The 16,580-nt window shown below is 32.7% G+C and overlaps 2 protein-coding genes across 4 annotated transcripts; one reads left to right on the top strand and one right to left on the bottom strand.

The window, feature by feature from the left end:
• Window positions 1-218: 218 nt before the first annotated feature.
• On the bottom strand, window positions 219-3,414 carry LOC129288988 (uncharacterized). 2 transcript variants are annotated; one of them, XM_054925819.1, is made up of 6 exons: window positions 3,201-3,414; window positions 1,700-2,148; window positions 1,410-1,602; window positions 1,240-1,304; window positions 864-1,080; window positions 219-761 (listed from the first exon to the last, which is right to left on the bottom strand). In XM_054925819.1, exons 1-6 carry the CDS (start codon window positions 3,357-3,359, stop codon window positions 504-506), a joined length of 1,341 nt encoding a protein of 446 aa, XP_054781794.1. In that variant the 5' UTR covers window positions 3,360-3,414; the 3' UTR covers window positions 219-503. The 2 variants fall into 2 exon arrangements, with proteins under 2 accessions (XP_054781794.1, XP_054781795.1); XM_054925820.1 differs by having other exon boundaries at window positions 221-761; window positions 870-1,080; window positions 3,201-3,413.
• Window positions 3,415-10,854: 7,440 nt separating this feature from the next.
• On the top strand, window positions 10,855-16,100 carry LOC129287484 (thioredoxin-like fold domain-containing protein MRL7L, chloroplastic). Of its 2 annotated transcripts, none has more exons than XM_054923669.1 (6): window positions 10,855-11,010; window positions 12,126-12,323; window positions 12,450-12,991; window positions 14,440-14,521; window positions 14,614-14,725; window positions 15,641-16,100. In XM_054923669.1, the coding sequence occupies exons 2-6, from the start codon at window positions 12,144-12,146 to the stop codon at window positions 15,775-15,777; spliced, it is 1,053 nt and encodes a 350-aa protein (XP_054779644.1). In that variant the 5' UTR covers window positions 10,855-11,010; window positions 12,126-12,143; the 3' UTR covers window positions 15,778-16,100. The 2 variants fall into 2 exon arrangements, with proteins under 2 accessions (XP_054779644.1, XP_054779645.1); XM_054923670.1 differs by having other exon boundaries at window positions 10,867-11,010; window positions 12,105-12,323.
• Window positions 16,101-16,580: the final 480 nt, after the last annotated feature.

Consider the following 16,580-nt stretch of genomic DNA (forward strand, 5'->3'; position numbering starts at 1 on the left):
TGTAAATAGACTGAAAAGGAATAATTAGTTTTTGTATTTAAGATCTGATTTTAATTCTCTCCATTTGTGTAAAAACACAAGTTAAATGGCAATTAAATTTACAAAATTATGTTCAATTATAAGCTAAATAAATAACAGTAGTTGGAATTTATGAAATTTGTGCTCAACACACAGGAGAGATGTGCAGTGTGTGGAAAAATCATTCCCCGTCCGTCCTACTCCTCATATAAGGTCCTTTTATTTGAGGCCATATCAGAGATGATACGCTTCCATAATCACATCACTGTGGGCATAATGTTATGTTTGAATAGTGATATTGTCACATGTTCATAGAAAAATGACAGCACACTCTCATCAACCATTTGATCAGACGTCCTGCTTAGTGTGAGACAGAAATATATATGTAAAAGGATACGACTAGCTAGGTATAATGTTTATTTCTTTTATTGTCACAATTATTCCTGTGTGTGTGTGTGTGTACACGATCACTTTTGTCCCCAGCTTTATGGAGGAGGTAAGTCACATGCTGGTTCTACACTTGGTGACTCGACCCTCGATTCATTCAAAAACTCTTCCCACACACCTTCCATGTGACAATCCTCTACTTGTGTGCAAACCTCCACGGCTCTTTCTGGTATTCTCGCCTTGAATCTCATCAGACTCGCATATTCTCTCAGAACGTGAAACATATAATCATACACCAGCTTCATCTTCACCTTCTCTTCCACATATTTCGTTCCATCTCTCCCTATTTTTTGTGCCTACATACACAATATCCATTCATTAATTCATCTGTTCAATGTGTGTGTGTATATATATATATATATTCACGTTAACCAGAAACTAATATGATTTGAGAGAACATGGACTTGATCGGGATGGGAATTGCCCCAGTCAACCGCAGACTTAATATCTTGGCACATATTTTTGGTGCTGATGGGCCAGTAATGCCGCCACGGAATCAAGCTTCTTGAATAGAAGTCATAGTACTTGGGTTCTATGAACATGGTCATGGAGTCGCATGCTAGTATGTACTTTTGGCTCACTGACCACGTTACTCCTTCTGCATAAATTTTGTACCTTCACATCAAAATTCAACACAACAGTTAACTTTGATCAATAAAAGAACTATGATCAGCTGATTTTAAAGTAATATTCCTAGCTTTGAGTTAAATCTCAAAACAATCACATGCTTCATAGGAATAGGATCCACGCCAACTTTAATTTAGGAAATTTTACCTGTGGGTACATTGATTTTCTAGCTTTGTATTCCTGAATTTTTGTTTAATCTCCTCATCCCATCTCTGCGTGGAAGAACCAAAAGTTTAATTTGTATAGTTTCCTCTTTGTTCATATGCATTAGAATTAGAATACAGTCGTAGAAGAGATAGAACAAGAACAAAAAATACGAGGGAATATATGTGAGCATTGGAATGATGTGGACGGGAAGCATTGCATTTGAGGAGGTGGTTCCTTGTAGGAGAAGTGGTGGGGTTGCCCTTCCAGAAGGCATAGGGTGTCCTATCCTTCCATTTCATCTTGCCATTCTCTTGCCGTATATTTTGTAGTATCGTCTCCCATGGCCTTATGTTGACCTCACCCCTACGCATTAATTATAACGACGAAATTAGAATTAATCCATTTGAGATCCTAGACCGTGAATGATGAGATGATGAGGCCTAGGGATTTAAATAATTACCAACCCCAGAAGGTCCAATCAGGAAATACGATGTCAAAGGAGCTGTTGTCCCCGCAGTAATGAAACACAGGAGGCGGCGGTGACAACGTAGGACGCGATCCTTGAAAGCTTGACGTCTTCACCACAGTCCTGTCCCCGCATTGAAACAAGAGCTCCAGATCTGGAAGCTTCCCGGGATACATCTTCAGAAGCTGTGTGATTCCCCACAACGTGAACACGTCCCTTGTTTGGAATGCCTTCCTGTATGTCTCCGCGTAGGCTCTTCCCTTGTGAATCACCAGTCTAAAGTCTGCCAGGCTCTTCCCTAATTCCACCATCTCTCTTGTGATTCCTGTGCTCTTCCATGGCTTCAAGTCCTCCTCAATCCACCGGAAGTGCTCCGGGCACAATGCTTTTGACGCCGGCGATGTCATGTTTCCGTTCATGTAATTCACTCCCAGAATTGTTTTCTGTGTTTTCACAACACCACTCATTTTGATAACATCTAATATTTATTATGATATATGCATAGTGCACATTTCACTGTGTGATGCATAACCCCCCCCCCCATGCACATAAATACACATTACTTTTGATAAAATGTTGAAGTTTCTTTAACTTTTCATGGCTAATAATATTTTGTCAAAATTCAAGCCCATTTCTTCCAAAGAAAAATAAAGGTTGCAAATATACACCATAAACAACTCTATTCCCTATCTATAAAACTAATTTAGTATATCAGCATTATATATCTAGCACTGATGACATCAATGTTTTGAAAATGTTTTGGTTGATATATATTACTTTAACATCTAGACATTTGACTCGCTCGCTAGATCCTTTGAATTATATCAAACGAAAAGAATCTCAAAGCTAACTGCGGTCTTTCTGCTCTTTGACAAATTATATATTATGCGAGGGGAGAAAAATATGCAAGACTTGAAAAAACTGGCTGGAAATCAAGAAAAACCGAAAATTCTCTATTTTTTGATTAAAAACTTCACTTATCCAGAAACTTTAGCTGGAACATCGATATCTTATGTTAATTCAGAAAAAGATCAAAAACTAACTGAAACCCACCTTTCAGAGTTCATCAAACAACCATTATATATATTCTTATCACCGTAACCGCATGCATCAGAAGATCAATATAGAAGGGAAAAGAAGGATATGCTCACGAAAAAATCTCAATGGAAAGTTAATAATAATGGGTCACAAAGATTTTTCGAGAAGTTGTTCTTTCTTTAATAGCTGTTCCCAATTTCAAAAGAATTCCAAAGGGAACAAGGCATGATTAAATTCTTCTCTTGGAGAGAAATTAGCTAATACTAAGAGTATGCAAGACTACGAAGAAGTATAGAAATTTGATCATAAATGAATCCTGCACTATAAATGAAGAGCTCCCAGACGAAGACAGGTAAATTAACGCTGTTGATTTCTCATGTAATTCCGAATCCAGAAGTTTGAAGGATAAATGGAAAGAATTGATCAAAAGGTACAGAGAGAGAGAGGGATGACTTACAAGGTCAAGCCAGTTGAAGATGAGAGTGGGGGAAACAAAGAGAAGAAGGAGGAAGACGGAGCAGGAAACAGAGGAGCATCTCTTGGCTATGCCGAAAGATTGTTGAAGTTGATGATGATGATGATGACAGCTTTTCCCGCTGGAGTCAGCCATTGACATGTTCTTGCGTGCAGCGAGCTGATTTCATTGTCATGAACTTTTCATATATATTTATACATAGACCTGTATTCGTATTTGCTACTTTATAATGCCACGGGATCGGGTATAAGGATCTTGATCGATAATATCATAATGAGGCCTCCAAGCTTGTTTCCCAAACAATTCCATATGTAAAATACTGCTTTAGGGAAACTAATTTTTATTATGCTTTCCCTAAATTTTTATTTGGTAATATTTATTTGGTTCTATTTTTAACCTCTTTTTACAAATTTAGAATTTAGAATTAAATGAACAAACTAAAATCATAAATTCAAAATTTTAAAGTATTAAAAATAATAAAATAAAATTATAAATTAATAGAATTGTCAAAGTCAACATCAACAATAACAACAACAATCTTTATCCCATTAAGTGGAGTCAGCTACATGAATTATATGATACTATTATGATATACTCCCTCCGTCTCAAATTATAAAATATTTTTAAACAACATCTCACATACTAATAAAGCTCATTAAATGCACTTTACAATCTCACTTTTTCAAGACAAAAATATAAGTTTTTAAAAATGCCCTTTATTTAATATTCCACTTATGAAAGTATTAAAAAGAGAAAATATATAAGAAGAGTAATATTAAAAATATCATTAAAAAAATATTATTTTTATCAAAGTGTTTTATATTTTAAGGATAGTAAATCTTCTTTAATAGTGTCTTATAATTTGGGATAGAGTGAGTATCGTATAATAATTTTTTATAAATGTTGTTAACCAAGAGATTTTGGTCAACAACTTTTAAAAATGTTCTCTTTGACTTTCCTCTATCTTTCTTAACAAGGCTCAAAGTTATTTATTTCATCCTCTTTACTAGTAACTCCTGCGGTCTTCTTTGTATATGCCTACTTTTTTATATATGTGTTTATTTTAAATTTTATCTTTACATACATGCCTGCATATCTATCTTAACATTCTCATTTTGCTATCTTAACTTTATGCTCTTGGCTCTTGCTATCCCGTTAAAACTCAATATTCACTATCATATAATATAGTTGGTCTTATAGATGTTCGATAAAACTTCCCTAAGTTTATTTGGTACCTCACAATAGCAAATAACTTTTTTAACCTTTTTTCAATTAAATCACTCAGCTTATATCCTATATATGTGCAATATCCTTCAATTTCCTCATCATGTTGAATAATAGCTCCTAAATATATAATCTTTTTCACTTGAGCTATAATTTGATATTCCAATTTCACTTTTAAATTATTATCAAGATTACAATGCAAATATTTCATTTTACTTCTATTTAGGTGGAAACCTTTTGACTCCAATGTCCTTCTCTATAACTCATATTTACAACTAATTTATTCTCTTGTTTTTATAATAAGAACTATGTCATTTGTGAAAAGCATGCATTTGAGAATTTTCTCTTAAACATGTTTAGTCAAAACATCTAAAACTAGATCAAATAAATAAAGACTTAAAGATTATCCTTGATGTAGTTCAATCCTTATTAGAAAGTCTTTTGTTTCACCGCCAAACATTTTTATATTAGTTATTATCCCTTCATATATATCTTGTATAATTTTAATATAGGCAACCCATGCTTCTTTTTTTTTTTCAAAGTTTTCTAAAGTACTTCTCTCATACATGAATCATATGATGCTATTGTGATATAGCATATAACAACCTTTTAGAAATGTTGCTAACCAAGAGATTTTGATCAACAACTTTTAAAAGTATTCTCTTTAACTTTCCTTTATCTCTTTTAATAGGGCTCGAAGTTATTTGTAACATCCCAAAAATTAACCTAAGGTTAATTAAGTTAATTTAGAGCAAATGAGTAATTTTGAAGGAATATTTAGATATAAATAATTAGTTAGAAGATTATTATTGAATTTAATTTAGCATAAATCCAAATTCTAAATTATGATTTTTAGAAAATAGAATTATTATCATTATCATTAAAAGAGAAAAGGGATATGAATGAAATTAAAAAAAAAAAGGAAAAGGAGAAGGGATATAGATGTTGGGGTGTGTGTGTAGTGTGCAATATTATATTAAAAAAAAAGAGGAAAAGGAGAAGGAATATAGATGTTGGTGTGTGCATAGTGTGTAATATTATATAAAAAAAAGAGAAAGAAAAGGAGATGGGAGGCGAAAGAGTGGTGTGAATTATTGTCATGGGACCCACACCCATTTTAAAACACACAAGCCTTTTTCATTTCTCATGATCCCTTCCTCATCTCTCCGTGTGTGCAACAGAGAAGTTCGAAAAAGAAAAGAAGAACAGAGCGAGAGTGTCGCCGGCGATAGGAACTGTTTAGAAGGTAAAGCTTTATAATAGGATACTTCAGATGAGATTTTAAGTATTTTAAAACTAGGTAAGTGTTCTAAATATTTTCTTAGTCGTTTTTTCCCCTGAGATAGCAGATTTTGAGATTTTGAAAAATCTAAGGTTTGAAAGAAGGATGAATTTTTGGTGAGAAAATCTGGTTGTTGAGGTTGCTGGTAGTGTAATAAATATTCTAGAGTATTATTTTGTTAATAGAATTAAAATTTGAGGCATTTGAGTTTATCTATATATTCCTATGGGTAGATTTTTGGTTAAATTCAAAAATATAAATTGATTTGTTAATATTTAGATGATTATTTGAGATGAGAAATAAATTATTATGGCTATAGAATAATGATTTTAGGCTTGAAATCAAGTTTACAATTTTTGGGTATTTTTATGTGCGAATTTTTGGAATAAAAAGAGAAATTTTGATATTAGAAAATTATTTGAATTAAATTATTGTGAAGGAGACTATTGAACCAAGTAGATAGGTTCAAATACATGAAATTAAATTTTAGAACTCAAGAGGCTAAGACTAAGGTCTTAAAAATAAAATGAAATAAAAATAAAATAAATACTTAGGTATTAGAGTATGAGTGAAAATTGTGTTAATAATATTATTGACACATTGGGATATGATCAATTGTAGATTAATTTCTTTTTAACACCATTCAAGCTTTGGAAAGCTTTGAAAGTGTTGTAATTTGAGGGGTAACCTTTGACCTCTCAAAGGTTGAGGTAACCGGGGAAAATCTATTTTATGCATTTGTATGTTACTTAATTAATTATGTTAGTGAAATAAAAGAATATATATATATATATATATGTTTAAATTTTGAAATGGTTGTTTGTAATGCATGAGGCTTTATTGAGAAACTATGACTTGTGACCAAGTTAATTATGACTTGGTGTGAGTAATGAGATTGATGGTTGATGATTATGTGTACACTATTAGATATAAGTTGTGGATTATGCACAGTGATGAATTGTATAAGCATGTGGGATAATTTTGAATTATATATATGAGTTTTTGAAATGCATTTTTCTCATGAGCATGATCATATGGCGGGAGTTCGCCTTAGTGAAGGAGTTAGTGGTTACACAAAATCCATATGATACTTGCCTATTAACCAATAATCCTAGGGGTTATAGCTGCTACTTACCTTGTAAAGTACTGTAGCATTATTCCTATTAAGGGACTTGACCCTACTGGCCTACCTGGAGTTTTGGGTAGAGCTAGTTTTGGATATGACACCCCATAGTGTGTAATTTGGGGGAAACCGTGTTCATAAGTGAGTAAGGTAACCCTGGCCCGGTAGCCCCTCATGATTTGATTAAGGCTTTGGATAGTCTCACCATATGGACGATCCCTTCCGGTTGTTGGCCCACGGATTTCATGTCAAAGGAAATAAGGGGGGATATAAGGAAGAGATTGATCATGCATATTATTATTATCATATCATTTGAGTGATTGATAGCTATGTTGAGAATATGATTATAATTGTGAAAATGAGAATATGTATTAATTTTGTGAATAATGTATATATAGCCATTTGTGCAAAGTTTGTACTTGACTTTATTCTTGAAATTATTCACATGAGTTAAATGTTAATGTGATTAACATGTTATTAATGTGATTGTTCGAATGGTCACCTTGATAAATTTATTAGCCACTTGCATTCATAATTAATTATCATGCATTTGTATAACTTAGATGTACCTTGGTTACTGAGTGGTTGTACTCATCCCTCTCTTTTAACATATTACAGGAGCTAGCTCATCTGAGAAGAACAGAAGAAAGGAGTATTAGGCCAAGTGATAATAATCACTTCTGCAGGCCTCTCTCCTTTTATTTGATATGTGTATTTAGTTTATGATATTGTCAACTAGGATAATATATTCTTGATCCACTTGCATTATGGGTTTTGTGCTGGGGGAAATGTATTTTGGGCCCTGAGAAATGTGGTTTGATGCTTGTGCTATAATTATGGGCTAAAATATTTGTGCAAGTAAAAATAGTTATTATCATGCTTCCGTATAGGTTTAATTAAATGATATGAGTTCTTAAAATATTTTAAAGACTTAGGATCCCTTTATATTAAATAGTTTGAAAAAAAATACATATTAAGAATTCATTTGGGTTAATCTCGTATTGGATAATCCATTTGGGTTAGTCCTTGATTAACCATGGTTAGTATGATTAAGTCCTAATTTAGGATGCCCTTTACATTATCTGTTCCACCTTTCTCACTGGTGCATCCCGTGGTCCTCTTTATATATGTTGAAATTATCTCAAATTATTTTCTATCATTTTCCCCTCAATAGGTGCAATGCCCACTTTTTTATGTATGTATTCATTTTGAATTTTATCTTTACGTATGTACTCGCACATCCATCTTAACATTCTCGTCTCTGCTATTTTAACTTTATACTCTTGCTATTCCGTTAAAGTAAAACATTTACTATCATATAACATAGTTGGTCTTATAGATGTTCAATGAAACTTAGTTTGGTACCTTATAATCACAAATAACTCTTTTAGGCTTTTTTCTAATTAAATCACTTAGCTTGTTAGATATATATGTGCAATATCTCCTTCAATTTCTTCATTATGTTGAATAATAGCTCTCGAATATCTAAACCTTTTCACTTAAGCTATAATCTAATATCCCAATTTTACTTTCAAATTATTATTGATTGACTTCTTATCAAAATTATAATGTAAATATTTCGTCTTATTTTTACTCAGGTGAAAACCTTTTGACTCCAATATCCTCCTTCATAACTCAAGTTTATAGCTAATTTCTTCTCTTGTTTCCACAATAAGAATTATATCATCCATGAAAAGCATGTATTTAGAAATTTTCTCTTACATATGCTCAATTAAAACATCTAGAATCAGGTCAAACAAATGAAGATTCGAAGATTATCCTTGACGTAGTTCAATCCTTATAAGAAAGTCCTTTGTTTCACTGTCAAACGTTCTTATACTAGTTATTATCCTCTCATACATATCTTGTGTGGTTTTAATATAGGCAACCCATATCTTGTGTAGTTAGTCACCGCACCCCTTCTTCACTTAAACATTTTCGCATTTCAATAACGATACAATCAAGTCTATTGATTTTACCATTTACTATTTTCTTAAGAGCTTTCTTTACGTCACTATCACGTATCTTTTGATAGAATGACAAATTTTATTCTCCTTCATGAGTTACTACATCCTTTAAGTTACTAGACGAACCTCCTCCATTATTGAACAGTTTGGAAAACTAGACCTCCCATCTGTCTTTATTATCACCATCCGTGACCAAAACTCTTCCCTCTTCATTCTTTATACACCTTACATATTCCATATCTCTTGATTTTCTTTCCCTACTCTTAGCAATCTTATAAATTTTTTATTATTCATCTTTTGTCCTAAGACCATTGTAAAACTCTTCAAATGCTTTAGAACAAGCTTCACTTATAGCTTTATTCTTAGTTTCCTTCGTAATCATACAATACCTTTCCTAATTTTCATTATTATTACACAAATGGATGGCTTTAAAACACTCCTTCTTATGTTTGGCCTTTTTCTATACATTATCATTTTACTACCAAGACTCCTTATCTCTCGAATCAAAATCTTTTGATTCTCCTAAAACATCTTTAATAACCTTCCTTGCCTTTTTATCTCACAAAATGTTAGCACTTCCCTATGACTGCTAAATTCCTTCGACCAAAAGATTCTTCTTGAAATTAAAAGTTCCTGCTTCTCATCTTTTAACTACCACCATCTAATCCTCGGAGTCACTAGTTGATTTTTACTTATAATACATACATAAAGGATAAGGATCCTGTGTTATGTTGTTAAAACATCTCTAGGATTCACCTTACAATTTTTATAGAGTCTTTTCTTCGTGTTCCTTACTAAAAAAAATTAATCTGTGACCTTGAGATTTCACTATAAGTGATAAGATATTCATCCCTCTTCTTAAAACAAGTGTTGACAATCTTCAAATTTTACACTAAAGGGAAATCAAGAATAGATTATCCTTCATTATTTAGCTTCTCAAAGTCAAAGCCTCCATGAATCCTTGCATAATGACCTACCTCCCTTCTAACATAACCATTAACGTCTCCTTCAATAAAGATCTTTTCACTTTGTGATATATGTTGAATCAACCTCTCCAAGTCTTCCCAAAATAATTTTTTAATATTGGTATCCGCCCTAGCTTAAGGTGCATAAGCCTTAATAATATTGATAGTTTCATGTTCAACAATTATTTTTAAGAAGATAATACTGTTAGCTTCTACTATGTTCTTCTTTCATTCCTTATCCACAATGACACCCATCATATTGTGTGTGTACTTACTTTACTTACATACCAAAGTTTGAAATTTTAAATATCCTTAACTTACTCATCAGGCCATTTAGTTTCTTGTGGGCACAATATATTAATTTTTTTATAAATTATAACTCCTGCCTTTTCCATATATTTATAATTCAAAGTTCCAACATTTCAAATACCAAACCTAATCTTGCTCACAATTCAAAGTCAATGTTTATGGATGAATTTTATAAATTAAGCCTTTTCTTTTAATTTTTAAAAATTATAAAGTTTATGCTACAAGTTTCCATTTCTAACGAAGTACGTGTGTTTGGTTTATACATAAAGAAATTGGTTTAAGTATTATTTACTGATGACAAATAATATTTTCAACTATAAAGCTCTTTGTTTTTATTTTTTGAGTAGTTTCAGCCAGATATGTTTTTTTTTTTTTGGGTTACTTAATTGGTAAGAATAAGGTGTGCAGGTGCCAAATACTTTGTCGGTGTTTAATTTGTAGAGTTGTTATCTACTATATTTTTATATTTAAATTTTAAAATTTTTTATTTAATTTTTTGGTAATGAAAATTGTTTATTTAATTCTAAGTTCTATCAACTCAAAGCCATTTTTCCATTATGTGGGAGAGCAGCAGTTTCCTTCCGTTGCAAATCCGGGTCTCCCTCGTCAAGTCATCTTCAGAGCTTAAAACGCAAGCCGTTTGCAGTACTCCCTCGACTCTTCCAGCGACACAACGAAATCCGCGTTTTTGCATCCCGCTCCAAACGATTGTCGTGTCAGCAGTGGAGGTGGAGGCGCAGACAACGGTATACGGTAACCGGTAACGCTTGTGGGGAGGGTTCCAGAGGGTTTTTTTTTTTTTTTTTTCCTGTTCTTTGATTTTCCTGCTCTCTAGTGTGAAAGACATTTCGCTTCTTCTTTTTAAATGAATTTTGGCTCTTCTCTGTGAATGTATTGAACCGGAATCGCCGCCCAAGCACAGGTAGTTCCACTTCCACCGCTGAAAAGCCATTAAATTCATCTTCGCGCTGTTTTCAACCATGTTCTTTTCATCCCTACTTTTTTCATTTATTACTGAAGTTGTGCTTATCTTTTTCTGTTTGCGCAATTGGATGGGTTTAATTCGTTTTCAAGTGTTTGCTTTTGGTGGGGTTTTGTTTTGTGAAGAAGTGATGTAGCTGTTGTTTGGAATTCATGTTAGCTGAGTTTTTGTTATATTTGGAGGATGAGCTGCTCCGAATATATTTGTTGATGAATTGGTTCTTAATGTCGATAAATTCAATGAGCCGTTGCTTATTGAGAATTTCTCAAGTGTCTAAATTCATGTTTTCGGCTTTTGTTTCACACACACACATTTATGTGGTAAAACGGTGAAATGTAAATCTGAAATTTGATTATCTGATAAAAGGATGCTGTACATATCATTGTGGACGATATCCAAATCTAATCCCTTGCTTTGTATGACAACGGAGATGCCATGAAAGGGGGCCCATTTCTTCAAGGAATTGTTAATATTGAGGTTTTAGTCCAACACCTGTCCTGGCATTACAAAAACTACAAATTCTTAAAAGACATTAGGCATTTATTTCTCCCCAGTTTTGTCAAGTCCATTGCTTTGTTTTCCCCCCCGGAAATGTTGCCAATAACGAAGTTCATTTCATCTAGATGAAAAGAACAAATCTTCCCCATTTTGTCAAGCCCATTCCGTGAATTTAATTTCACCTAGATTAAAAAAAACCTTAACTTAGCTAGGTAAAGTTCGGTTAGTAAATATTTGAAATCATATATTGATCTTCCTTTCTCGGAATGGCTAGCATGATAACATTGTATCAAGAGTTTATGGTGATAAGTATTTAAGCAGTTTAGATATTGAAATTTCTATTGCAACGTATGCCCTGCTAGTCTTCACTTTGATCTGCTGAGACTCTTCATAAGATTAACTTGGACATGCATATTTATATTGTGTAATTACCTATAATTACCTATGACACTCAAATTATATCGTTTTCACTTTTCATTTATCTCTTTTGGTTCTATTTTCCTTCTAATGTCATTCTGACTTAACATTCATTCAAGTATTGTTTCAATTTCACTTAGAACGTTTTGCTCCAAGAAATGGCACTACAATATTCCGTAAGTAGGCCTCTATCATACTTCATTTGGCCAATGAAACAGAAGAAATTTAACTCCTTCAATTCATTTTGTGGTGCATATCACCTTGCCAAAATGAAACATGTTGAAACCAGGGAGGAGTGTTTAGGCCTTCCTCCGAATCGCTTGAGGCTGTCTTTACAGGTGCATCTATATCTTTGTCCTAGCAATCACAATTTTCTGTTAGATAGAATTGCGTAATGTTAAGCCAACCTTCATTGGTTTCTTTTCTGAAGTATATATTAATAGGAATAATCGAACTTGAAACAGGATGCTATACCCAAAAGAATAAGGATCTCAAGAAGGATTAAAGCAATCAAATCTAATGATGCCAGTTGGAAGAAAAAGCGAGAAGATTTTAGTGACAGTGATGATGAAACAGAGGCACACCCTCCATTGGAAGAAAATGATCCTTATTTGATGAATCTTGAAGAGAGACAAGAGTGGAGGCAGAAAATTAGAGAAGTGATTAGTATGCACCCTAATATTCAAGAGGAGGTAGACCCTGTTGAAAAAAAGGAAAAAATGCAAAAGCTTCTTAAGGATTACCCCCTTGTTCTTGAGGAGGACGATCCTGACTGGCCTGAAGATGCTGATGGGTGGGGATTCAACTTGGGACAGTTTTTTGACAAGATTACCATTAAGAACAAGAAAAAGGTTGATGATGATAATGATGACAGTGATAATGAAATAGTATGGCAGGATGATAATTATATACGTCCCATCAAAGACATAAAAACTGCAGAATGGGAGGAGACTGTATTCAAAGACATAAGTCCGTTGGTAATTATTGTACACAACCGATACAAAAGGTTTGTTTTACATTCAGTCTCTGTCTATGGATATGGCTGCACACGAGTCAGGTTTCATCTCAGCTTGGTTCATATAGGGCAAAAAAAAAAAAAAGCTCATGGCCTGGTTTGGCCCACTCTTGCCAATTCTAAACTAGGTTGGGTTGGTTATGCCTACAGTGGTTTTTCTTTGTTTTCTAAAAAAGTTTTGAATTTTGAAACTTGAAAGGATCATGTTTTGTAACCATCTCATTGTTCTAATATGTCTTTTTGAGACAAGCATTCTGAAAATGAAAAAAAATCTATGGTATCGAAACTTTTCTTGATTATGGTTGGTTTTATCCTGCTGTCATTTTATTGGGTCCTTGCATATTAACTTTGTAGCTTATATGAAACAGAAAAACCATGTGCACTAGCGCACTCATGCTCTGCAGCCTCAGTTATAGTAACTGCTTAGTTTGGTAGCTAATTCTTCTTTTGGCTTTTGATTTTCTTGTTTTCTTGTTTTGGTCCAAGAAGTTTTCTCTATTTGCTGAACATTTGGTTGTTTCTATCAACTAGCTTCTTTGGATTTTGGGGTTTATTAATATGGTGCACTTGTTACCTTTTGAGATCATCATAGAGACTGTGATTCGGATAATTTGTTGTTTGGTTTGAGTCAACGGCCTGGAATTAAGGTTGATTGAATTAATGGGTATCTTAACTAGCTTTTCTTTCCCTTTTAAAATTTAAATTCAATGATGCGCCAAATGCCTTTTTTTATTATTATTTTCATTTATTCAGGATGGGGAGAGGAGAGTACATATTCTTGCATTTGTCCTTTTATGCAGTTACACATGGAATTTGAGAAAATTCTTCTAAAGGGCAAGACCTACATGTAGTCGAGGTGGGCAAACATCCCCCTCAACCCTTTAAAAGTTTTTATGGATATGGGATAAAATTTTGATATTATGCCCCCATAGTCCTTTGAAGTTTTGAACCCACTGAATTTAATGAATTTACTGAAATCACAAATGTGTTTTTAAATATTTTAATTTGAACCTATTATACCCGCACGCACACACACACATCTTCTTTTTTATCATTCCCTTCTTTTTCTCCTTTTATTTTATCTTTATTTCTTCCATTTTCCCCTCACCTCTCTATCTTTTGAGTTGCCCTTGACTTGAATTAGATTTTACACTATATTTTTCCCCTTGCACCCTTGTCCAATATTTTTTCCTATACTTTCTTATTGTTGTTGTTTAATTCATGTAGCCAATCCCACCTAGTGGGATAAGGCTTCTTGTTGTTCCTTATTGTCATATTCTTCCATTCTTCAATGTACTTTATCTGATGTGCCAAAGGCAGAACATCCAATATCTAATATTATTTGTGTATGCCGAGTTGTAGCATGATTTACATCTATACTGTATTTCCAGTCATACCCAAACTCAAGTCAAATGCTCACTTTTACTGATATTTTCTAGGCCAGAAGAGAATGAAAGAATTCTATATGAAGTGGAGAAGGCTGTTAATATTATATGGAACTGCAGATTGCCTTCGCCAAGAGTAAGCAAAGCATTATAATTATAAATGCCTCTGATTGCTGCTTCTCCATGATATCCATAATTTTCTGCCTTACAATTTATGTCATATTTCAGTGTGTTGCAATTGATGCTGTTGTTGAGACTGAACTTGTTGCTGCACTCCGAGTGTCAAGCTTCCCGGAAATCACCTTTACGAAAGCTGGGAAGATCTTGTTCCGTGAAAAAGGTAATAGCGGTTCCTTATCATACCAAGAGAGAGAATGATAAATTACATTCCCTCCTCCTGCAAATGTCCAAATTAGACTACTATGAAATCAAAAGACTGTCAAAACATCTTCAAGGATATATATTGATTTGTTTTATTAAAATTAATTTATTGAAAAAATTATTTCGTAAACTTCTATTTTAACATTATTTAGCTGATAATTTGTATTGGTTAAATATATATTTATTAATCTATTTAAGTTGTAAATGTACAAATATTTTGATCAAAATAAATATTACTGGAATTTATTTTTGTTGAAGGAGGTGTCAATTCACTTGTTTTGATTTTAAGGGACGAAACTGTACTATTTTTCCTTTACAGAGATATCTAATCTGATCTAATCTCTCTCTCTCTCTCTCCCCCCCTCACACACACACACACACACACACACAATCCAGTCATTTAAGCTGTTTATTGTTCATATGGTTACACGCTAACTCCTTTTTGGGTTCCGCGTTCTTGATTTTTTAAAAAATAAAAAATAAAACATAAATTTTCACTCATCTCATTTATTATCATTTAAGCTCTCATTTTTAATGAAATAATATTACATTTTAAGCATCTCGTGTAATTCATGAGTCGAAATTCTAATTTTTATTTCATAAGGAAGAGGAGTGTAATTTTCTCTCAGAAAACTGCACTGTTTGCCAAACAAAATTTTAGTGAGTATTGCATCGGCTATCAATTTCTTGAATAAAAACATAAAAAGCGAGTTTTTTAAAGCTCAACACTACATGATTAGCTTTTTATAACAAAAATTATCTCTGCATGCTCCATTTTTATCAGAAAAAGAACTTCACTTTTTTTTAGTTGAGTTCATGTTCCCCTCTTTCTTACCAGCTAACTAGACTTAACTTTTACCTTTGATGGTCGCAGCGATTCGAAATGCAGATGAGTTGTCAAAAATGATGGCATTCTTCTATTACGGAGCAGCAAAACCGTCATGTTTGAGTAGCATTACAGATTTCCAAGAGGCCATTCCTTCTCTTCCTATCAATAATCCGGTCTCTTGAATTATATTGACATGAAAATAGAGTTCAGTTTTTGGGCTGAAGCTGCCTTTAGCACTTTCTTGTCAGAAAGGCAAGAAATATGGATAGCACCATTTGACTGTCGTATATATTATGTAGTCATTGGTGTACACCGTACAAGTAGCATAAGTACGTCTGTCGCCTAGGAGGAAGAGGAAGTTCGAGACTGCAGAGACGATCAATTGGTAATTTATTTATTGTTTCATATGGATTTTTATTATTTGTAATCTTTTGGATTTAGAGAATATAAATTTGTAAACGTTTATTTGGTTCTAGAGCTGATAATATGGATCGGGTTTTGTGGATTGGCTGGAATAATCAGTTATAAGAATCAGATTAGGTTAGAAAAAAATAAACTCAAATAAAAACATGTTTTTTCTAGCTTGGATCATATAATCCATGAATTATATGGGTTAGAGTTGGCTCATTTAACCTATATTATTTTTAAAAAAAATTAAAAAAATAAAAATGAGAAAAATTTTGTAGATATAAATCATATTAGGCATAACTTACTTAGTTGGATTAATTTATATATTTTGTACAAACATTATAAATTAATATTTTGATATATTTATAAAAAGTTATAAAAGAATATTAAATTGAAATTTATTATTTAAATATATTTTTTAAAAAAATTTATAAAAAATAGATAAATGGATTAGTGGGTTAGCTCATTTAACCAATCAATTTTTAAGGGTTGGTTGGGTGAAAATTTTTTAAATTTATAATAAAAATAATTTGAATCCAACCCAACTCACATATGAGCCAATTTATATGGGTCAAAG

Source organism: Prosopis cineraria, unplaced genomic scaffold, assembly GCF_029017545.1.
Source record: "Prosopis cineraria cultivar Desert tree isolate PC_DT_omini unplaced genomic scaffold, ASM2901754v1 PC12, whole genome shotgun sequence".
Lineage (NCBI taxonomy): Eukaryota > Viridiplantae > Streptophyta > Magnoliopsida > Fabales > Fabaceae > Prosopis > Prosopis cineraria.

Bases quoted from the DNA above. Each gene is read 5' to 3' on its own strand.
- LOC129288988 (XM_054925819.1), bottom strand. From the start codon at position 3,359: ATGTCAATGGCTGACTCCAGCGGGAAAAGCTGTCATCATCATCATCAT. The intron at 1,603-1,699 runs GTAATTATTTAA...ATTAATGCGTAG, and splicing joins GATTGGACCTTCTGGGGTTG to GGGTGAGGTCAACATAAGGC. The intron at 762-863 runs GTTCTCTCAAAT...TTGTGTATGTAG, and splicing joins CCCATCCCGATCAAGTCCAT to GCACAAAAAATAGGGAGAGA.
- LOC129287484 (XM_054923669.1), top strand. From the start codon at position 12,144: ATGGCACTACAATATTCCGTAAGTAGGCCTCTATCATACTTCATTTGG. The intron at 12,324-12,449 runs GTGCATCTATAT...AACTTGAAACAG, and splicing joins GCTTGAGGCTGTCTTTACAG to GATGCTATACCCAAAAGAAT. The intron at 14,726-15,640 runs GTAATAGCGGTT...TGATGGTCGCAG, and splicing joins GATCTTGTTCCGTGAAAAAG to CGATTCGAAATGCAGATGAG.